At 40.8% G+C, this 24,354-nt stretch overlaps 2 protein-coding genes across 53 annotated transcripts in view; one reads left to right on the top strand and one right to left on the bottom strand.

Annotated features, from left to right (window-relative positions):
- Positions 1-1,330: 1,330 nt before the first annotated feature.
- LOC127000278 (serine-rich adhesin for platelets-like) lies at positions 1,331-21,547 on the bottom strand. Of its 50 annotated transcripts, XM_050863797.1 has the most exons (7): positions 21,324-21,547; positions 8,486-8,633; positions 8,075-8,210; positions 6,249-6,580; positions 6,159-6,188; positions 6,069-6,128; positions 1,331-5,588 (listed from the first exon to the last, which is right to left on the bottom strand). In XM_050863797.1, the coding sequence occupies exons 1-7, from the start codon at positions 21,545-21,547 to the stop codon at positions 1,905-1,907; spliced, it is 4,614 nt and encodes a 1,537-aa protein (XP_050719754.1). In that variant the 3' UTR covers positions 1,331-1,904. The 50 variants fall into 50 exon arrangements, with proteins under 50 accessions (XP_050719754.1, XP_050719733.1, XP_050719718.1 ...); XM_050863776.1 differs by adding an exon at positions 5,679-5,738 and having other exon boundaries at positions 1,331-5,528; positions 5,859-6,580; XM_050863761.1 differs by adding an exon at positions 5,829-5,918 and having other exon boundaries at positions 1,331-5,738; positions 5,949-6,580.
- A 750-nt stretch (positions 21,548-22,297) lies between these two features.
- Positions 22,298-24,354, top strand: part of LOC127000277 (retinol dehydrogenase 13-like) — a 52,705-nt gene continuing 50,648 nt past the window's right edge. For 2 of the 3 annotated variants that reach the window (XM_050863747.1, XM_050863745.1), the window contains exon 1: positions 22,298-22,432. The gene's annotated coding sequence lies outside the window, so the exon portion shown is untranslated. The remainder of the gene's footprint in view (positions 22,433-24,354) is intronic. The other variant, XM_050863746.1, reaches the window with a different exon arrangement.

The raw sequence follows: 24,354 nt of genomic DNA, 5'->3' as shown, positions 1-24,354 counted from the left end.
AAAGCCAATAAAGCTCTATAGTGAAAGTTTGGTAAAGGTAAATTCATTTAGTTAAAAAATTGAGTAAATATTATATACAATATATATGTAGCCTATGTATAAAAAAATTACTTGCATTATAGCTATACGACAGGATTAGTTACCCCTGCAAATTAAGTTGTAGAAAACTAATGTTAATAAACGTTAAGAAAACGTAAGCATCGATGGTAAACAGCAATATTTCTGCAGCTTGTTTACCATGTTTCTCACATTATTTATATTATTGTATACTATTAGCCAACACAACAGCTGCCTAATTTAATTACTTATCCTTAGCAATCAAAAAAGCGCAAAATCTGATCATGAATAAGAATAAATAAGGGTTTTCTAGTACATTTTATACTGTGGGAGCAGGGTGAGAGTGAACCAGATGACGGTGCGATTAACAAAGCCCGCGGTACAAATATTACCTTACGCCTTTAGCACATGCAGGATGCAGGATACGTAGGCGCTGGATTGCTAGGTATAGGTGAGAGGTATTGTGTGAGTTGTATGATGAAGGGGTTCATTATTATTCTAGGTTGTGGTGTTGAATGGATGATTAATTTACTTCCATGATGTGATGGAAGGGTGATCTTGATGGAGGGCTGTGGCACAACACTGTTCTGATCACATCTAGGTGATGTGTAATAGGAACCTGGCCACAAACAGTTGTATCTATGAATGACTCAAAACAGATTCGTATTTAGCTTTCTATGTAAATAGCCCTATAATTCATAATCATGCTCTTCACTTATCATGAACATCCCTGAGGTATGTAGTAATATAGCAAATAGCACAAACCACTATATAATAGTAGGACAGTATTTTATATTCCCATTACTTCTATACAGTACTACTACAGCTGTAGTAGTTGTAAAGATGATGATAGGATTCATATTGCTATACAAAGAGATTACTACTACAGTAAGTAGTAGCAACATATCGTATACCATTTGTAGTAGCAGCAGTAGTAGTATGACTCATGTAGTGGCAGTAAACCTCTAAAGCATTTTCTTGTTTGTTTGTTTGTTCATTTCTACATGAGGACAGTTTAAATCACCTTTCCATGATAGCAATGCTCCCCATGCTTCACGTTCACCCCTGAACTAGTGGCCCTGGAAAGGGCTCAGCCATGGGAGCTAGAAGCAGTACATACCTCCACAGCTCCTTTGAGCTTGGCAGGCTTGACAGAACATTCAAGCTCTTCAGTGCATGAGTTTACATCTTGAGCTGCTGCAACACCCACCTTTGTGTCGTTCATTTTTGCTGGTGGTCAGTGATGTCACAGCTGAGGCAGTGAAGATTTTGCAAGGTATTTGAAAACAAATTTTTACTTAATCTTTATTGAAAAAAATCCCATTGATTCACTATTTACAATAAAATACACATAAAAAGCAAATATTCTTTTGATACTACTTTCCCATGACTGACAATACATCTATTCAGTAAACATTCACTCATGCCTGTAATCCATGCCAGCGACAGCACAACAAGGTTCATTACATGGCAAAAGCTTCAATCCTCTCACCCTAACCTGCTTAGTACATCATAGTGGTAAAAGGTAAAGGTGGGAGCATACACTATAGTGTACAGCTGCAGTATTAGGTTTTTGGTAATTATCAATCAATTATGCCAATGAAAAATAAATAACTAGATTACATTCTTTTCCCAAGTCAGCAAAAATACAGTATCAGCAGAGCATATTTTAAAATAGCCTTAAGGAACAGTGTCATGATGCATGGCAAGGCAGCTGTTCCCATGGGCTGAACATTGCTTTACGTGGAGAGCCTAGCGCAGACTACAGCAGCCAGCTATAAATAAAACACTAAGACGACCATTATAAAATAAGTCTTATAAAAGCACAAAAAAGGCACTACAATGATTCAGGAATAAGAATCATCTAACATGGCTTTCATTGCTTCTATGGCCTTGGATTTACATCTACGTCCTCTTGAAGCTACATGTGGCTCCTCATTCTCCTCACTCTTCCCCTTGCCCTTCCTGCCCGTCACTTTAGTCTCATCATTTTCACTCTTGACTGCAGTAATTATCTTGGCATCTTGTGTTTCTGTTCCATCATCGCTTGAAAACTTTGTGCGAGTTGCTCTCCGTCCTCCTTTCGATTTCACAGCTGTTTTCTTAATGTCATGAGCCACAGAACATTCAAGCTCTTCAGTGCATGAGTTTACATCTTGAGCTGCTGCAACACTCACCTTTGTGTCGTTCATTTTTGTTTCATCATCAATGGGAAGTTTTTTCTGGACAGCCCTCTGTTTCCTCCCTTTTGATTTTACAGATTTCTTTCCACTGTCATGAGCTACAGAACATTCAAACTCCTCAGTGTGTGATTTTACATCTTGAGCAGCTGCCACACTCATCTTGATGTCATTCATTTCTGTTTCATAGTCAGTGGGGATTTTTTTGTGAATAGCCCTCCCTTTCCTCCCTTTTGATTTTATAGATTTATTTTCTGTGTCATCTGCTATTGTACTTTCAAGCTGTGCAGTATCTATTTTCCCACCATTAACTGCTTTGACACTCATCTTTGTGTCATCCAGTTCTGTTTCAGCATCACTGGGAGACTTCTTGAGGATTGCCCTCTGCCTTCCTTTAGATTTCACAGTTTTCTTCTTGATGCCATGTATTATCACACTTTCAAAGCCCCCAGTGTCTAACTTTATACCTTCAGCTGCTGTTACACTCATCTTTGTGTCATTCAGTTCTGCTTCATCGTCACTGGACTTCTTGTGGTTTGCCCTCTGCCTCCTTGCTTTGGATTTCACACTCTTCATCTGTATGTCACAAGTCACTGTATTTTGAGGCCCCTCAGTCCTAAATTTCAAACTCTCAGCTGTTGTGGTATTCATTGTGGCATCTGTTTCTGTTTCATTAGAGCTTGAAAACTTCTTGTGGATTATTTTCTGTCTCCTTCCTCTTGATTTCACACCTTTCTTCTCAGCATCATGGGTGAGTGTCATTGTATTTTCAGTATCTTTAAGCTCTTGGGTGTATAATTTCACATCAGCTGCTTTGATACTTTCATTTTCCACTTCATCATCACTGAAATACTTGACAACTGCCCTCTGTCTTCTTCCTCTTCTTTGCACAGATCCAATCTCTACATCTTTGGTCAATGTATTGTTGAATTCCTCAGTTACTAATTTTATACCTTTAACTGCTTTCAAATCTTTTGTTACAGCTTCATCATCACTAGATGACCTTTTGTGAGCTGCCTTCCTTCTTCCTTTAGGTTTTACAACATTCTTCATGTCATCTACCACTGTGTTTTTTAGGTCTCCGGTCTCTATTTTTACGTCTTTTGCTTTATCAAACTTTGACTTAAAGAATATGTCATCAGGAGAATCAACAAAAGATTCTTTTCCTTTTGTTCTTCGACTGCTCCTTTCTGTACCTCTTCCTTTTGTTTTGCTTTCATCATTTATTATCTCATCTACTGTTTCAGTTGTCTTTACTGCTGCTTTCATTTCACATTTGCTTCTCTGTATAATGTCTTCAAGAGGCTTCACTTCAGTTTTTTTCTTTGGTTTGCTCCTTGGCTTGACTTCTTTTGATTCTATATTTTCTTTATCTTCCTCTTCATAGCAGCTCACTTCAGTGTTCTTCTGACGGTTTTTCTTTGGACAACCGCTGCTTTTCACTTGCTTCATTAAAATGTCCTTCGAATCTTCATCTGTGGCAATACATTTCTTGCTTTCTATTTTGGCATCTTTTTTAGCACTTTTCTTTGTCCCACTATTTGATTTGAGATCTCTTGTTTCTGTGTAAGTGGGATTATCTTTCTTTGAATTATCAAACTCCTCAATTATCATTTTCTTACAGTTTTCCTCTTCGTGAACTGTGGAGTTCAGGCTCTCTTCGGTTGTGCCACAAGTGTCTCCCTCTACAGATGTGCCAAACACCTCAGCTTGCAGTTCAGCATCAACCTGCCTCTCCTCATTTCTATCAGATTCCTTTAGGATTTTTGCGAGCACAGCAGATTTAACATCTAAGGTGCACTCCCTCTTTTCCTTGGCCTCACTATGAGGACCTGCCTTTTGATTGGCTTTTCGTTTGTTTGGAAATATCTGTAGACTGTCATCATGATCATTGGCATAAAGCAATGATTCATTTGGAATTTTACCCAGCACAAATGTGTCATCAGCCATCTTGATAACAGTATCATTCAACAAAAACTCATCATTTTCCATACCAAAGTTTGACACATTAAAAGGTTTGTTAGTAGGTACAACGTATGTGGCATCAACATCTGGCCGAGATTTCACAGTTGTTTCTTCATGACTGCTATAACCACAATGTTTATCAGTTGTGGGTACAGCATATGTAACATCAACATTTTTAGAGGGTGTCATGTTTGCTTCCTTGTCACTGTTGTAACCACTAAGTTTATCTTCAGTGGGCACATAATAGGTTTTGTCATTTTCTCTTTGGAAAGTAACATTTGCTTTCTTGTGGCTGTTGTAGCCAGTGTGTTTATCATCTGTGGCTATGACATATGTGATTTCACTATCTTTTTGCAGAGTCAGATCCATACCCATGCGAGTGCACTGTTCCTTGGCAAGCATAAGATAAGCAGAGTCGCTGCTGCCTCCACATTCCAGGCTCTCATTGCAGGATGTGGTCAATGAGCTTCGGTTGCTCCTAAGGATGAGGCTTTCATGATTACTAATAGTGAATGAAGGGCTGTCACTATTCGTGGTACCAAAACTTTCATTGTTACTGATGGTACTGAAACTTTCATTATTAGTGATGAGGCTTCTAGCATTACTGGAGATGGTGAAGGCAGGGCTGTCATCACTACTACTGGTGGTGAAGGATGGGCTGTCACTTTTAGTGGTACCAAAGCTGGTGGCAGGACACACCTTATTGTTACTGGTGGCGGGGCTCACTCTATCATTGTTACTGGTGGCGGGGATCACTCTATCATTGTTACTGGTGGTGGGGCTCACTCTATCATTGTTACTGGTGGCGGGGCTCACTCTATCATTGTTACTGGTGGCGGGGATCACTCTATCATTGTTACTGGTGGTGGGGCTCACTCTATCATTGTTACTGGTGGTGGGGCTCACTCTATCATTGTTACTGGTGGTGGGGCTCACTCTATCATTGTTACTGGTGGTGGGGCTCACTCTATCATTGTTACTGGTGGCGGGGCTCACTCTATCATTGTTACTGGTGGCGGGGCTCACTCTATCATTGTTACTGGTGGTGGGGCTCACTCTATCATTGTTACTGGTGGTGGGGCTCACTCTATCATTGTTACTGGTGGTGGGGCTCACTCTATCATTGTTACTGGTGGCAGGGCTCACTCTATCATTGTTACTGGTGGTGGGGCTCACTCTATCATTGTTACTGGCGGCGGGGCTCACTCTATCATTGTTACTGGTGGCAGGGCTCACTCTATCATTGTTACTGGTGGCAGGGCTCACTCTATCATTGTTACTGGTGGCGGGGCTCACTCTATCATTGTTACTGGTGGCGGGGCTCACCTTATCATTGTTACTGGTGGCAGGGCTCACTCTATCATTGTTACTGGTGGCGGGGCTCACCTTATCATTGTTACTGGTGGCAGGGCTCACTTTATCATTGTTACTGGTGGTGGGGCTCACTCTATCATTGTTACTGGTGGTGGGGCTCACTCTATCATTGTTACTGGTGGCGGGGCTCACTCTATCATTGTTACTGGTGGCGGGGCTCACCTTATCATTGTTACTGGTGGCAGGGCTCACTCTATCATTGTTACTGGTGGTGGGGCTCACCTTATCATTGTTACTGGTGGTGGGGCTCACCTTATCATTGTTACTGGTGGCAGGGCTCACTCTATCATTGTTACTGGTGGCGGGGCTCACCTTATCATTGTTACTGGTGGCGGGGCTCACCTTATCATTGTTACTGGTGGCGGGGCTCACCTTATCATTGTTACTGGTGGCAGGGCTCACTCTATCATTGTTACTGGTGGCGGGGCTCACCTTATCATTGTTACTGGTGGCGGGGCTCACCTTATCATTGTTACTGGTGGCGGGGCTCACCTTATCATTGTTACTGGTGGCGGGGCTCACCTTATCATTGTTACTGGTGGCGGGGCTCACCTTATCATTGTTACTGGTGGCAGGGCTCACCTTATCATTGTTACTGGTGGCGGGGCTCACCTTATCATTGTTGCTGGTGATGGGAGCCACCCTATCATTGTTGCTGGTGATGGGAGCCACCCTATCATTGTTGCTGGTGATGGGAGCCACAATACCACTGTTAATGGTGATAGGGGCTTGGGTTCTATCTTGGCTGGTGATGGCATATTGGTTTTCATTATTTCTGGTAAGAGAGGGGGGGCGTAAACTCTTGGCCATGCTGGGAGAGGCGGGGCTTCCGTCAGTACTTTCCTCATTACTGGAGGTGGAGGTGGCTCTTTTGTCAATGCTGGGAATGGCAGTGTCAGCCTCACTGTTACTGGTGATGCAGGTAAGGCTTTCATATCCACATATGGCAGGTTGGCTAGGTTTGTGCTTTTCTTGACCCACTGGAGTCCTTTGCAGCTGCCGGCCTGAAAACAATTCAAAATTAGGATGTAATTTTTTACTGCACTAACTTGATTTCGGTGCTGGAATCTGTTGCTCTTAACTTGGAGTAAATGGATGCATAGGGGGTGTAGGGATGCTGTGATCTTCCATGGCTCATTTTAAGGAAGTAGTGGAAGAAAAAGTCAGTTATTTCAATAAGAATATAAAATGTCCCTAGATATGATGAGTTGTAATTCTCTGTTCAGTATCGCTACATGTGGTGCGGATTGTTTGTGAGTAAGTAGCATGATCATTTGTCACACCATGCAAAGAAGCAATACATTATACAGTAAACCCTCACTTTTACAGATCTCGTTATAACAAATTCCAACTTTAACAAACTTTTTTGCCTTTCCGGTATGTGCAAGGTTTTACTGAACAAGTTCAGTAATTGCGGGGTTATGTTCAGTGGTGGGCTGGCTGAGCATGTACAAACACATTGGTCAGCATGACATAGTGTTCAATGTGCAATTATTGATTTAATTTCCCTGCATGGGTATAGTATTTGCGATGATCGCATGTACTTAAGAAGAGTGACCCGCATCAATACAAAAAAAAAAAAAAATAAATAAATAAATAAATAAATAAATAAATAAATAAAATAAAAAAATCACACGTCTTTGTATACACCTCGGCTAGTTTGTGACTGTGCAGAGGTTTACGTTAGGGTTCGGCGCCTCAGAAAAGGTTAACCCTTTCCATTCGTGACGCAGACGGCAGCATCACAGTATGGAAAGGGTCAAGAGGAAATAGAAGAGGATTAATCCTCTTCTAAACCTCTCAATCCTCCTCTAAATTCCTCTTCCATTTCTTCTTAAGAGGTTTAGAAGAGGACTAACAGTGACGCCGTCGGACGCCGCCATCGGCGTCGCTGGAGTGAAGGGGTTGAGAGCCACTGCCTTAAGGAGAGCATCTGCCAAAAAAAAAAAAAAAAAAAAAAAAAAACCCTGAAAAAAGTCATGTCTTCGAACACCCCTCGGCTAGCTTGTGGCAAAATATTATGGAGAAACAAGCAAAAAATGACAGTTATGGCTGAACCCCCACCCCCACCCACACACACACACACTTGCCTGCGCCCTGACAGGCTGGGGCTGACTACTCTTCAGGCTCCTCAAGAAAGCCTACCAGTGCTATAGGCTAGCAGTTAAAAACAATAAAAAAAGAATAAATACAAAAAAAAAAGCTATTTAACCCTCTTCTGGCCACTCAATTCTATTTACTTTCACAGGATCAACACTTAGCAGGCATTCTTGTTTTTGTTTATTTGTTATGTCCTTGACCTGCTTCCTTTACCATGAAAAATATATAAATAAGAAAAGATCAGGGAACTGGATAGGAATCTGTAATGTGTGCAATAAGGACAAAAGATTAAGAACCACTGATTTGAACACTCCTATCTAGTTCACTGACTAATATGTATGAAGGTATATCTGTCTATCTATAGATACTACAATTTCAACATCCAGTACAAACCCCACCTGAAGGAATCATGTACTTCTGGGAGTCAGGCGTGTCCGGGTGGCTGGCCTTGACACGCTCAGGGACAACGGTCTCTTCCTGGGCTGTGGCCGGGCGTGGCTTCAGACGTGACTTCTGATCTTCCTTCTTCATGACCTTCAAGAGAATAACATGCATACTATTCATGTAAGTGCCCCATCCAATATTAGACTGAGGAAAAATGTTACCTTTTAAAAATTATCATTATTAGCAGCAGCAGCAGCTCTCCTTTACTATAAGATGACAGTTACTACCATCTCAAAAAACAATGGCAGCTACTTAACTGTTTTCACTTTAACTGACTTTCACACATACTTCCATTCTAGTTAATTTTTCTTGGTATATTTGCATCATACAATTACTACCAGAGAAAAATAAGAATGCTGGCTCACCATTCGGACCCTGCGTGCTGCCATGTGGGACTTGTACTTAGCGGATATCTTGTCATCGAGCGCCGAAATGATCCGCAGCGCCCGTGACTTGTCCGTCAGGTCCTGCAGCTTTGGCGCCAGGTAGCCAATCCCCAGGAGTCTGAGGCACCTGTTAGGGAAGTAGTTATATTCAGCACAACACCCAAATCCATCCCTCAAGTTATGCAGGGCTTACTTTCATGAAAGCCCTGCAAGAGTATAGAACAGTAAGAGTTCATTGATCCTGTTTGAAGGGGACAAGTATCATGCTAGATTGTCAGAAATACAGGACAATTGGATGGTATTAGATGTGAAGACAATTAGATGGCACTACACGTATATTTTATTGTGATATTATTTCCTTCTGCCAATAAACTATGTAGGGTGAGTTGGGGAGGCACAATACTTTTCTCAAAATAAATAAATAAATAAATAAAGCTTAGCAAAATCTTTAACCCCTAAAGGGCGGGTGACAGGTTTTTCTGGTTGCCACATAGAGGGCAGGTGACGGGATTTTTGCGCAGTGATTTATGGGTCAGCATGACTCCTCGGCTGCCACACAACTAATACGCGCTACGTTCAGTATTTCCATGACTGCAACAATGGCAGGAGTGTTTTTTTGGTTCTTCCTCGTCTTATTCCATGCCCGAGATTCCATGGCCAATTACTCCAAACCCTTGACTCACAGGAAGGCCGAGCCCTGTTATAGTGGTGGCCATTCTTTAGATCAACCTCTTAGCCTCTCTTAGCCGTTTCGGTGAAACTTTTGCTATTGCGCTGGACATATCAAAAGCTTTTGATAGGGTCTGGCACAAATCTTTGCTTTCTAAACTACCCTCCTACGGTTTCTATCCTTCTCTCTGTACCTTTATCTCCAGTTTCCTTTCTGACCATTCTATTTCTGCTGTGGTAGACGGTCACTGTTCTTCCCCTAAATCTATTAACAGTGGTGTCCCACAGGGTTCTGTCCTATCTCCCACTCTTTTTCTGTTGTTCATTGATGATCTTCTTTCCAAAACGAACTGTCCTATCCATTCCTACGCCGATGATTCCACTCTGCATTACTCAACTTCTTTTAATAGAAGACCCACCCTTCAGGAACTTAACGACTCAAGGCTGGAGGCTGCAGAACGCTTAGCCTCAGACCTTACTATTATTTCCGATTGGGGCAAGAAGAACCTGGTGTCCTTCAACGCCTCAAAAACACAGTTTCTCCACCTATCCACTCGACACAATCTTCCAAACAACTATCCCCTATTCTTTGACAACACCCAGCTATCACCTTCCTCAACACTAAACATCCTCAGTCAATCCTTAACTCAAAATCTCAACTGGAAACTTCATATCTCATCTCTTACTAAATCAGCTTCCTCGAGGCTGGGCGTTCTGTACCGTCTCCGCCAGTTCTTCTCCCCTGCACAGTTGCTGTCCATATACAGGGGCCTTGTCTGCCCTCGTATGGAGTATGCATCTCATGTGTGGGGGGGCTCCACTCACACAGCTCTTCTGGACAGAGTGGAGGCTAAGGCTCTTCGTCTCATCAGCACTCCTCCTCATACTGATAGTCTTCTACCTCTTAAATTCCGCCGCAATGTTGCCTCTCTTTCTATCTTCTATCGATATTTCCACGCTGACTGCTCTTCTGAACTTGCTAACTGCATGCCTCCCCCCCTCCCGCAGCCCCGCTGCACTCAACTTTCTACTCATGCTCATCCCTATACTGTCCAAACCCCTTATGCAAGAGTTAACCAGCATCTTCACTCTTTCATCCCTCTGGAACAATCTTCCTTCATCTGTATTTCCTCCTGCCTACGACTTGAACTCTTTCAAGAGGAGGGTATCAGGACACCTCCTGTATTTGATCTTCCTTTCGGCCACCTCTTTTGTTTTACTTTAGGAGCAGCGAGTAGCGGGCTTTTTTTTTATTATTTTCTTCTTTTTTTGTGTGCCCTTGAGCTGCCTCCTTTGTTGTAAAAAAAAAAAAAAAAAAAATTATTATAGTAATAGTGAAAGTGATGCTGAGGACCCTGAGGAGGTATCCTACCAGTGCTACCACCCTTCAGGGTCATCAATTTCAGAATATGAGAGAAATGAAGGGGCTTTACAGCAGGTCCTGGTTGCTCAGTAAGGAGAGCGAGGAGGGGGAGGGCCACTCGCCACACCTCGCCACCCACACAGTACACAGGGCTGTGAACACAGGTCTGCACCGAGGTGAAAATAACTGTACTTCAGCACATCACCACGGAAACACCACACAATGTAGAAAGTTCAGGTTTGTGGCAGACTAAAGAGAAAGGATAATGGAAACAGGGCAATTTTCAGGAAAATGTCAGAACATTGCTGTATGGAGAAAAACGATTTCACCATACCCCCCTGTCCTTTAGGGGTTAATATTATGAAGCAGAAAAAGACAAGACGGGAAAAAGGTTAAAAAGGGCAATGTTATGTTTTTGCATGACATGATGCGGCGACAATTCATGACGTATGGAAAAAAAAATTAAATCATCTGGATAACAAATGACTTCCACACCCCAAGTAACTTTACTTTAAGATAATTAGGGCAGCCTCTGGAACACCTAGAGTAAAATAAATGCGATGACGTCATAACATCATGACGTAGGACATTTTTGTTCATGAACAAACATGGTGATAATAATCCAAAATAGCATGAAAAGTTTCAAATCATAATTCCCAATACTTTTTGTTTTAAACATTTTTTTTGGCCCACAGGGGTTCGTATCCCCTTAATATTTCTGCATTAAACCAAGGTACATGATCTTTTAACACTACCGTATTTCTTTTTCAGTCAGAGGGCAGTGGTTATTATACTCTTCTCTGGTAATGTTGTTATAAAATTAAATCAAGAAGATCACGCATTTCCCACATTCTGCAGAACCAGGTTTACAGATTTCATGTCTTTTCGTGGTTTCTGCATTATGGATTTTATCCAGAGGTGGGCAAGTGCGGTAGTACCGCATCACAAAAAAAGTACCGTACTACCACAAAATTTCTGAAAATACTGCACTACCACGGACTGCACCGCCGCAGACCGCACTAAAAATTCCTGCGGCACTTTGAAAACTATTGAAGACGACATTTGCAGTGCAGCATGCTCACAGATTTTTTTTTTTTTTTACAGTGAATTGGACTCAATCAGTCAATCAGTATCAGTCATCAGAATCAGTGATTCAATCATTCTGACTTTTCAGTTATTGTTCAAAATTAAATACTAAATAGACAGACTAAACTACTACACTGCAAATCTTCTTTAACCTGCGCGGTGCCAGCCATTTCAACCCTGGACCTGTCTGTGGTGCCGGCCGATTTTTTTTTTTTTTTAGCTTAAAAAATCCAAAGCAATTGTAAAATAATGGAAAAACATGCAAAAAGTGGTTTAGCAAAGTGAAATTCTTTTTAAACCCACCGTATATGTATGTTGGTGTTGCCTCTCGTTGGTGCATATTAAATGACGGTACTCCCTCGGTTTTACAGTTTTTATTAGTTACTGAATCATCATCAGATATGTCTGATAAGTTGATAACATACCCTCAATACCAAACGCGAATAACTCAGAGTAAATCTGTTCATCACTCAACCCAAGGCGGCGCGCCATGACTGCCTCTGATGATGACTGTACAAGCACTAACATGATCGCAGCTCATGTCCCGTACAAAGTTTCCTTTGATGCATAACATACTATATCCGTATTTTAACTTCATTGTAACTTCTCTCTCTCTCTCTCTCTCTCTCTCTCTCTCTCTCTCTCTCTCTCTCTCTCATGTAGGCAATATCAATATTGTTTGATTATAACAATAATAATAATAATAATAATAATAATAATAATAATAATAATAATAACAATAATTCATTATTATTATTATTACCGTAAACTGGGGTGACTTCGGACAGTTTTCAAGGGTTTTTTTGCTTATGAATTTTTTTGTTTCTAGGCCTAGGATCTATGCTGAGTGTGCATTTACTCTGTATTGTAAAGGGCTATCATTAAATGGTGCAACATTTTCACAAAACTTAATAATTTTTGTGCTAAGTGAAAAAATATGGGTGTCCCATTGTTTTCAAGGTACTCATTATTACAAAGAACACTCGTGAAATGTTGTGACACTATACAGACATACAGTGAGTGCAGTGGTTAGTGGTGCTGGAAGGGTAGTGAGAGCTGTGTCGCCAACACAAAACCGAGGACACGCTCAAGCTCCGGAGGACGAAATCACCCAGCAGCAGAGGGTCAGTTCAGGTGGCAGGCAGTGAGGCAGCCTCGTCACTCAGGTCTGGAGCAAGATGTACGGCAACTTCATCAACTCTGTGCACTTGTTCCGATAAACTGGCCAACAACCACCACCTGTGTCTCGTCGGCCCGGGCTTAGCACTTCCTTACAAACCCTGGGTATCCCTGAGTGACCTCCCAGATACTGCCCACCTGCATCCCTCTGGGACCTGTCACATGAACCCAGCATCCAACCCGAGGATTAACATCACACTTGACCTCACCGCCATCTGGAAGAATCCGCCCCTTCGCCCCCCCGGCACCACCCCCCACTGCACTACAACTCACCCAACCCCTCCCATCACCCCTACCTTTCCCAGAGACAAGTTTTCTATCCCCCTTCTCTTTTTGTACTTGTTCTCGTCGGCAAAATTTATTTAAATGTATTTATAAAATGTAAATTTTCAGCCAGACGGCTGCCGTATACCTGAATAAACCGTATATTATTATTATTATTATTAATAAAAAAAGACATGTCCCACACAGATATCTTTCCCTCCCCCCTGTCCTTTTCTATTTTAAATTAGGGCAATTGTACTATTTTAAGCATGTTTCCTTTGTTTGGATAGCCAGGACAGGCACTGAAGTATCTTTTATTTTGACTACCGCTACTGCAGTACCGCGTACCGCACTAGGAAAGAAAAACATGGGACCGCACTACCGCAACCGCATTACTCTGGAAAAAGTACCGCACTACTGCAACTGCACTACTGATTTTCATATATAGATATATATATATATATATATATATATATATATACATACATATATACATATATATATATATATATATATACATACATATATACATATATATATATATACATATATATACATATATATATATATATATATATATATATATATATATATATATATATATATATATATATATATATATATATATATATATATATATATATATATATATATATATATATATATATATATATATATATATATATATATATATATATATATATATATATATATATATATATATATATATATATATATATATATATATATATATATATATATATATAAATATAAACAATACAAATTTGTTTCAAGTCTCCGTATAGAGTATTGTAGACAATAAATCCGAAATACCAACTCTTCCCCACTTGCTAGCTCGAAATTTTGTGAGCCAACTTTTTTAGCCGAATATATGTTTCAAAGTGGAATTTAGTGATGATTCTTATGGTATCCTCAAAATCCTCATACGCCTATTAGTTCCCGAGTTACACCGAGAAAACTGTATTTTTTTCCTCTCCCGTCAGAGTAGGCTAACAAATAAAAATCACTCAAAGCTCCTAATCTACGCTCCTTAGAATGGTTGCCATATGTTACCATTAAGAAACTTATCCCAACAAATGACGCTTCCAAATTTGACGCACTTTCACCGAAAACTTAATTTTTAATCTTTTTTTTAATATTTTATGATGCGTTTCGCGTCATCGTGCGCCAGGACCTTTTATACCCTTTGATGACGTGAAACGCGTCATCGTGCGCGAGAGGGTTAATCATTTTATCAATATTTGAGGTTGAAAATTTCTTTCATTCTAAACATAATCTTATTTCTTTGCACTGATTCCTTTATATATGGAATTTCAAAGGTTATCAATTTATGCACTGGGGATATACAACATATTTCATCAACACACACCCCTTGAACAAGATTGCAATTTATGTCACTGAAAACTAGGTCTATTACATGTCCACGTGGTCATCTCATTCACTCTATTGATCAAGATGAGAGTCCATCATTTCAATAATTGCCATGGCACAAAAAATTCTGAAATCTTCAATCTACAGATTAAAGTCGATTTATATAAAAGCTTACTTTTTCACATTTAACTCAACATAAAGGAACCTCTATTTAACACATAAGAAAGGAGCAGCTCAAGGGCAAAAACAAACAAAAACAAAAAAGCCCGATAGCACTGCTCCTACAGAAGCAAGTAGAGAAGAGTGGCCAAAAGAGTTCGTTATTGGATGTAAAGGTTAAGGCTTTCCTGATGACTTCAGCAACAGAAATAAAAAAAAAAAAATAAATAGATAAATAAAATAAAGGCAATTGAGATGTTAAATTCCTCAGGACACTTCAGATATCCTTGGCCTCTGTTGTGCCAGGTTAGGAATCTCGTACATGATCATCTTGCACAAGTACATTATTTAAAATGTGCCTGAAGCTGTATTATTTATCTTTAAATAAAATGTCATGACATCACACTGTCATGCAAACTATATACATTTTCATTCACATTCTTTTTGGAAAAATCAAATTATACGATCGTTTACCTATCCACAGAAATTTTAATGTAAATTGTTTCATATTTTATTTCATATGAATATCTGAAAATAAAAATTCATGTTTTAAGATACAGACAATTAAAGATTTTCAGTGTTCAGTTTCTCTTATCTATTCTATTTCTTTTGCAATTTCCTGGATTCTTACAAATATTACCACTGAACACATACACATATTGCACCGTTAAAATTGTCAAATCGTTTCATCTGCTACTACTTTAACAAAGCTACTCATCACGCGGAAAATCACATGCAGGGGGGCGTGTCAGGCAGCCCATCTAGAATCAGCGCGGCGACTCACTACTCACTACACAGGGGGTACGTAACTAATAGACAACACTGGTTGACAGGTAAACACAATAACCATTGTGAGGACTTGGTCACTTTCACAATTCGCAATGATGGGTTAGTGAGCCTCCAAACCAATACCAGACTGAAAATTCCTTTTGTAGTATTCGGTGTTCAAATATAAGTCAAGATATTTGAGGAAACCACATGGGAATTTTCTTGTGTATGACATCAAAAACCTAACCATTATGGAGTGTATAAAATCAGGGCCAAAGCTCACTGAGCCCTGGGGTTCTTTTGTAGGAACCTTAGGAGGTGTAACACAAACATCAAAATTCTTGCATATAAGACACTCGTTCGGCCACACATAGAATATTGTGACACCGTCTGGGACCCACACACTAACAATAACATAAATAAATTAGAAACCATACAAAACAAAGCTGCAAGATGGGCCAGATGTGATTACAGACTTCTTTAGACCTGTTCTGCTTTTGAACGCTTATTAGGACTCTCTCCTTCTTCTTTCTTCCTCTCTTCTATGTGGATTAGTTGTCTCTTATTTTTCAGTCTCTTTTCTCTCCCTTTTTTCTGCACCGTTTAGTTGCTTCTTGCTTTCCAGCTATTACGCAGGAAGTTCTTCGTGTGTTTCACTATCATATGTGTCTGTCATCAGTCAGTCCCAGTACAGTTTTCAAGCCTGTCCTCCTCCTCCTTCCTGTCTCCCAATTGCTCTAATTACTTGTCTGTCTAGTTCCTGCCTGTCTATTGTACCTGTTGCATTCCATTATAAAGTGTTCCAGGGTCTCCTTCTCTACCCCGCATGCCTGACACCCTTGCATCTGTTACTCTGTTTCTACCATTCACCTCTAATGTTCCACTTCTAGCTTTGAATAGCAATTTACTTCCCTAGTTTCCTGTGTACCATTCTTCCTTTCCTATCTTTGTTTTGTTTCTGTACCATCTTAGAGTGCTCTTTGTTTCCATCCCCCTCCTCCAATCTTGATGGCCATTATCTTCAATTTTCTCCCTTAGCTCCTTTATACTTGAGTTATTCCACTCTGTCTCTATTCCCTCCCTTGTCTTACATTTCTCAAGTTCCTTGCACCACTGTGATCTGTCCTTACATGCCATAAACACCTGTTTGGCCCACCTGTCTTCACTCATTGCTTCATTTTCTTGAGGTAGCATAATTTTCCCTTTGCTATTCTTTCGCTAAATGTGCTCCATCCCATTTCTCCCCTTAGAGCTTCCGTTGCTGTGCTTCCTGGGGCACTTAAGCACCATCTCCCCATATTGTTTTGTATTATTTCTAGTTTTCTGATGTCATCTTTCCTGTAATTTGTTATCTCTGCTCCATACAGACAGTGAGGTATTGCCATCCCTTTTCAAAGACATCTTCCATATTCATATTTATTTATTTCCCTGCTTCCTCCATTCATTATCATTCCCATAATTTTACACGCTTTTGTCTCGTTAGTTTTCCTCTGAGTATTGCCCCCTATACCCTCTTTGCTTACTTCCATTCCTAGATAAGTATATTTTTCCACCACCTCCAGTATGCTATTTCCAAGCACCCACTGTCCTTCTTCTGCCTTGTTGAGCTCTATTACCTTACATTTCCTGCTGCTAAAGCTAACCTTCCACTCCCTCCCATATTCACTAACTACCTGCAGTAACCTATCCATATCCTCCCTACTTTCTGCCATAAGCATTACATCATCTGCATCCTAGCCTTCTACTCCCAACTGTTACTCCTATTTCTGCACTTCTAATTCTTGTGAATAATTCTTCCATGTAGATGTTGTAAAGCGTGGGTGATATAATGCATCCCTGCCTGACTCCACTGTCATTGTCCATCCACTTTGTCTCTACATTACCTACTCTAAATTTCATTTTGATATTTGAGTAAAGATTTTGAATTATTTCCAGGACTTTGTCATTTATTCCTCTGCATTCGTATGCCTTTTCAATGTCTATGAATCCCAGGTATAACTCTTTTCTGGCTCTCTATCAATCAGTTCTTTAATGATGTATTTATTATCCATATCACTTCCTCCTTTTCTGAATCCGTTCTGTTCTTCTCCAAATATGCCTTCTCTCTCTGCCCATCTCAGTATCTTTTCAATGATTATGCTTCCAAATAATTTATTCAATATATTTATAATGCTGACTGGCTGGTAACTTCCTATGTCTGTCTTCTCTTTGCCTCCTCCTTTACGTATTAACTCCACTCTGCTTTCCCTCCAGTCCTCTGGCACTACTCTTTCAAATATTTCCGTGAACAGATTGTATATAACTTTCCTCATCCTCTCACCTCCCTGCTTTGAAAATTCTGCCACCACTTCATCACTCCCTGCCACTTTCCTGTTCTTCAGTTTCTTTATTGCCTCCTCCACTTCTTCCTCCGTTATTGTTTCTTCACTCATGTTATGTTTTGCCGAGAAGATGCTATTTATTTTAGATTCCTCTTTATTTCCTCTCTGTATTATGTTTTTTCAGAAGTTTGCAATTATATTCCTGACCTCTCCCACCTCTTCTGTTTCTCCTCTATTTCCCCTAAGTTTAGTTTTCATAACTCCTGTTTGTCTTAGATTTTCCTTCAACTTTTTCCAACTCTCCCCTCTAGGTAATTTATTTATGTCATCTGTCCTTCCCTTTTCCCACTGAGATATCTTTCCATGTATGAGTTCTTGCGTTTGCTTCTTAATTCTTATATATTCTGCCCACTTCTCCTCCCATTCTCTTCTTATGCTTTCATCCTCCCCATCTCCAGCACTTTTCTTGCCTTTCTTTGCTCTCTATTTGCTTTCTTTCTCTTGTTAGTCGCCTCTTTAGTTTCCACATCCCACCAGCCTTTCATTTTTTTTGCTGCCTTTCTTTACTCTCTTTAATCCGATGTGTTTCTTAGCGTTGTTTATGATTTTTCTTTCAATATCTTTCCCATTCATTGATTGTTCTGTCTCTTATACTAGTTTCATTCTCTATTTCTTTGGATATTATACTTTTGTTTTGTACTTCTCCCACTCAGCTTTTGAAAGCTTCCATGTTACAGTCTCTGTTTCCTTATTTGCCTAATTCTCTCTCTTCCCTCCATTTTTCTTGGAGATTCCTATCATAACGTGATCTGATATATCTATGTTTTCATTGACCCAGAATTGCAGCTTGTGTCTCCCCACTGCTTCATTGGCCACTATGTAGTCAAAGACTGTCTCTACCCCATTTCCTCTCCAAGTTGTTATGTTTTCCAGCTCCCAATTTTTAATAATAAGGTTTTCTATCCCAGTGAAGTTCAGCAGCATCTCCCCGTTCTTGTTGACAGGCTCATCTTTACAGCCTATGTGGGCATTGGAGTCACCCATCAGTATCCACTTATCCTCTCCTACCTTCTCTTTCACTTCTTTCAATGCCTGATACTTTCTCCTGTTTCCTTTCCTATTTTCTGCTCCTTCCATGCCCATGTATACAGCTGTGATCCACCGTGTATTTATATTCCCAGACAAACCACATCAGTCACTTTGCTTAAACGAGACATAAAACTAGACCCATTAGCAACATGAAGACAAATACACAGACAACAAATGCTATATAAAATCAAACAATCTAGTAGACATAAACAAAGACACTTATTTACACCTGCCAATTACACGATCCACTAGAGGCAGCCACAACCTTAAATACCACACTTACCAGACTAACACAAGTATATTCAAATATTCATTCTTTCCCTGCAGCATCCAAGAGTGAAATTACCTCCCATCTCATGTAGTTAATAGTCCCACTCTTGACACATTTAGGAATAGGATCATCAATCATTATCTCCCTAATCCTGGCCCTTCACTATGTCCCAATATCTTTCCTCATCCTAACCCTTATCCTGATCCTGTCCTGGCCCCTTGAATCCCCTGCACAACCCCTGCATATCATGCCACCCAAGTGGCCCTCTGCAGGTCCCCTAGAAATGAAATTAAATGAATGAAATACGTAGTTTGATTGGGGCAATTCCAAGACAGTGTTGGAATGTGAAATAGGCTCTAACTTGCACTGTGAAATAGGAACTGTGGAATTGGCACTGTGAAATAGGAACTGTGAAATTGGCACTGTGAAACAGGAACCGTGAAATCGGTACTGTGAAACAGGGAAACACGACACTAAAACGTACATCACTTAAAGACAACACTAACACATTAGTAACCAGCCCACAACACAAAGCACAAATACTCAACACACAGTTCCAATCGGTGTACACACAAGAACACAACTTGACACCAAACATGCCACACAGCCCCTTCCCCCCCATAGCCCCCCTTGACATCACGACTAACAAAATACAGAAATTACTGGAAGAACTTGACATAACTACATATCCACTGGCCCCGACAACATTCCCGCCTTCATCCTTAAAACCTTTGCCCCCATCCTTGCCACCATCCTTCAGGCCATATTCACCCAATTACTATCATCCACCTCATTACCCTCTGACTGGCTTTTGGCAAACATTAATCCTTTATTCAAGACAGGTGACCGGACTGACCCAGCAAATTATTGCCCCATCTCACTAACGTCGATTCCATGTAAAATTTTCGAACACATAATGAATCACCTTGACGCAAACAACATCCTTACTGACTCACAACACAGCTTTCGACCTAAACGCTCATGTGAATCGCAACTCATTTCTATATATCACGACGTTACGAGGCTACTTGACCGAAGTGACATTAAACAAGTTGACACTATTGTTATAGATTTTGCCAAAGCCTTCGACAAAATCCCGCACAAAAGACTGACATTAAAATTGAAATACTTCAGTATTTCAGGACCTATTCTTCACTGGATCACTGCATTTCTTACTAACAGGACTCAACATGTTCTTGACAGATCTTCATCTGACACTGTCCCTGTTTCTTCAGGTGTCCCACAAGGCACCGTTCTAGGCCCCCTTCTTTTCCTCCTGTACATTAACGATCTGCCACTGTCAACGCCTAACTCTTCCACTAGACTATTTCCCGACGATAGTTTACTGTTTAGAGCAGTAAAGACTACTGACGACTGCAGACTACTACAAAACGACTTGGACGCCCTCGAGCGGTGGGAGCAAACTATTAATATTCACCAGAGCGCACAACCCCATCCATCACACTTACACTCTCCACAATTCAGATTTAGAATCAGTTCACACACACAAGTACCTTGGTATCCATCTCTCAACTAACTTGAAATTCAACACTCACATAGACCATATCAGTGCCACAGCCAACATAACACTGGGGTTCCTGAGGAGGAATTTACATAACTGCACACCTGACATTAAACACATAGCTTATGACACACTTGTGAGACCTACACTGGAATATTGCTCCACGGTGTGGGATCCTCACACACACAGAAACATTGATAGGTTAGAACACACCAAGGCGGCTAGGTTCATTACAAACAATTACACGTGAATGCCTGGCATCACAACACGGATCAAACAAGATAAACATGGAACCTCTTCACATAAATTATGCAGACAAGCACACAGACTTACACTTATGTACAAGATCACAAACACTTATATTGACACTGACCCACAAACATACCCACACAACGCAAACAGTCAACGAACTCATAACACACACATCCACAAATACCAAACATATCACACTAACTGACGCATACAAGCACTCATACTTTCCACGCACAATACGTGACTGGAACAGCCTCCCTCAACAGATTTTAGTCTGCGGTACAATACTCATTCAGAAAATAAATACACCCTCTTGTCACCACAACACACCAACACTAACAACTACACTTGATTCTCTTCCCTCCCCTGCACACTCGGCTCCCCCGTCCCCCCAACAGCCAACACAAATATGCGTGTTATGCACCCATACAGGTGCCCTGCGCATTATTCGTCCAGATCCAGACTGTGAAATCGGCTCTTACTTGCAGACGTGCGCGAGGTGGCGGGACAGCGGCGCCGCCTCGTCCTCGAAGTCAAAGATATCGCTGTGCACACTGAGGAGCCGCTGGTACACCTTGGCCAGCTTGCCGGCCTCCCACTGACTGCTGGCCACGCCGAAGCCATTAACCAGGTACTTTTCGTCCAGTAAGGCAGCGGTGATTTCCTCCAAGTTCTTCTCCTGGAGTGTTTTAGAGGGGTGGTCCATGGTAAGTAGGCGAGGCGCTGGCCGCCGCTAGTGTTTTGAATCCCTCCGGCCCTGATGATGATGACGATGACTCGCCTCACGTCAACAACCGTCACTCCTGCCATTGTAACGGGACCTAAAATCTGCCAAGTGCCAACCTATTTTTTTTATCTATATATCTAGTTACCTAGTCTCAAATATAACGGGACCTCTTAACATCTGCCTGCTTATTTTATATATTTGTGGTATCTATCTCTCACAGTGTACATCCCCATTCAGCCATTCTATAGTTTTATCTTGTCATGATGTTTAAGAATCAACTCTCTAACAGTTGGATCACATTTCAAAATATAGTGCATTATTGATAAAAATCTTCTCAATTTTCCCCTCAACTCCAGGAATCAAGTGTAGGAACTCATTCCTGCAGTGTATCTTATCCCCGGTCTCCTCCTTATGCACTTAGTTTTATGCCTTAGTTTTCCCACACTTTTCGTGCTAAATTGCTCTACATTTTCCAATTTCTGAGCTGCTTCATTCCTTGTGTTCTCATCATCAAAGTTCAGAACAATGTTACCTCCATTCGTGAATTTTGAATCAGTAATCTGAATACCTTGTAATGCCTGGGCAGCTTCATTTATCAATCTCCTTCCCTATGAAAAATCCAGTGGAGAGGAACCTTCATAACAATCTGCACTGAAAAGCTTAATTCAATCATAAAGGTAAATACTTTTAATCACAAAAAGTAAATATTGAGAATGAATGAATGAGAAAGGTAAATACAAGGAGGGTCGTAGTCCTCGCCGGTGGTCATCGTCACCTCGGTGCTTTTCTCGCTCATTTCTTTACACTAAGAAGGGATTATTAACGTGTCACGTGATTCTTCCGGCGTGCCATCATTGTTTGGAAGTGAGTGAGTGTGGAGAGATCGAGGTTGAGAGAGGAAGATATTTTTTGTACTTTGCTTGTGCTATGGTCGGTTCCATGAGAACTGGCATAGATTTTCCTTCAGGGGTGGACTCGCGGACTTGGCGTCATTGCCTGAGTGACAGTCTCCGCGCCGCTCATTGGCTGTTGTTTACTAGTCTAAACTGCGGCAATTTCGTTTGCCATGACGTAGCCCAGGGTCCAGAGAATATACTGGGTCTAATCACGGGGCATGGGCGTAGATCCTGGGGGGGATGGGGGGATTAATCCCCCCCTACATTTGGGTTGGGGGGGATGCCCTATGTAATCATCCCCCCTATAATTCAGTCATGAATCAGGTCGTTCTTCTCCACTACAGCTACTATTATAATTGAAAGTAATCATAGCTTATGATTTTTTATTATAGCGGACCAGTCACCAATGACTAAAAATAAATATAAATAGTTACCCTACTCTTTATGGTTTTCCTTAGCTTGGCGGTAGATAGTCACTCCCAAATCTTTTTCTTCCATTCCTCTGCATATTATCTCACTTCCCATCTTATAATCATATTCACATCTTCTACCGCTCCTACCAAACTCTATTTTTTTACATTTCTCAAGGTTGAACTCCATCTGCCATGTGCCACTCCACTCCCATATTTTATCCCGGTACCTCTGCAATGCCTCACAGTCCTTCACATTGACTCATCTCAATAGCTTTGCATCATCTGCAAACAAACTCACATAGCTGGTCACTCTGTCCACCATATCATTTATATAAACAGCAAACATTATTGGCGCCAACACCGAACCTTGCGGGACCCCACTCATCACAGGGCACCAGTTGGAAACCCTGTCCCTGATTATTTTCCTCATTTCCCTGTTAGTGTGTGTGTGTGAGATTGGTGTTACGTTTGTAAAGGCTTTACAGGCGAAGCATCAAAATGGATCATATGCTGCTTGTGTCCCAAATGGTGCCATGTGAAATGTGCTTCCCTGATTGGAATCAAGCAAGATAATCTGCAAAAAATAAATTGGATCTGTACTCGGTGCCTTAATATGGCATCTCTTGCTACTGGCATAGTGGAAGAATTTAGGCAGGAATTATCTAAAGAGATATTAGTGGTAAAGGATGAAATTGAGTCTCAGGCCTTAAAGTGTAAAAGAAGAGTTGGGAGAGGTGGCTGAGGTGCTGAGCACTGAGCATGCTGATTCAGCAGGTGGCAGTTGAGCTGACATTGCCAAGTGCAGGAAGAAAATGAAGAAAAAACTCCTTGTTGTTAAGGCCTCTGAACAAGATAAAAAAGCTAGTGTGATGAAAGATGAAGTATCCCAGGCATTACAAGGCATTCAGATTACTGATTCAAGATTCACAAATGGAGGTAACATTGTTATGAACTTTGATGATAAGAACACAAGGAATGAAGCAGCACCATAATTGGAAACTGTAGAGCAAGTTTGCACTTAGATTGCAAGAAAATTAAGGCCAAAGATCATGATATGTAACATGCATAAGGAGGAGACCGAGGATAAGATAATTGAGACACTGCTAAACAGGAATGAGTTCCTACACTCGATCCAAGGAATTGAGAATAAAATTGAGAAGATTTTTAGCAAGCCTGCTGCTGGTGGCACAATGCACTGTATCTTGAAATGTGACCCAATTGTTAGAGAGCTGATTTACAAGCATCATGACAAAATAAAACTAGAATGGGGGGTGTATACTCTCTACTCTGAGAGATAGATACCATGCAATCATATGTTATCACTGTCAGAGATCTGGCCCTATTGAGGCCAAATGCACTGCCAAGAGCAATGGAGAGGACCCAAAATGTTATAAATGTGCTGGAGATCATAAATCAAAGGATTGCACCATGGCTGAAAAGAAATATATAAAGTGTGCGAGGTACAAGAAACCTGAAA

Source organism: Eriocheir sinensis, chromosome 18 (assembly GCF_024679095.1).
Source record: "Eriocheir sinensis breed Jianghai 21 chromosome 18, ASM2467909v1, whole genome shotgun sequence".
In the NCBI taxonomy this organism is placed as follows: Eukaryota; Metazoa; Arthropoda; class Malacostraca; order Decapoda; family Varunidae; genus Eriocheir; species Eriocheir sinensis.
The sequence above is the reverse complement of the archived record's forward strand: the minus strand, read 5'-3'. Positions and strand labels throughout refer to the sequence as shown.

Excerpts from the sequence above, each read along its gene's own strand:
- LOC127000278 (XM_050863750.1), bottom strand. The coding sequence starts at position 21,547 with ATGGACCACCCCTCTAAAACACTCCAGGAGAAGAACTTGGAGGAAATC. Across the intron at positions 8,211-8,485 it reads CAGCACGCAGGGTCCGAATG|GTCATGAAGAAGGAAGATCA; the intron begins GTGAGCCAGCAT and ends ATTCTCTTGAAG. Across the intron at positions 6,581-8,074 it reads GAAGTACATGATTCCTTCAG|GCCGGCAGCTGCAAAGGACT; the intron begins GTGGGGTTTGTA and ends AATTGTTTTCAG.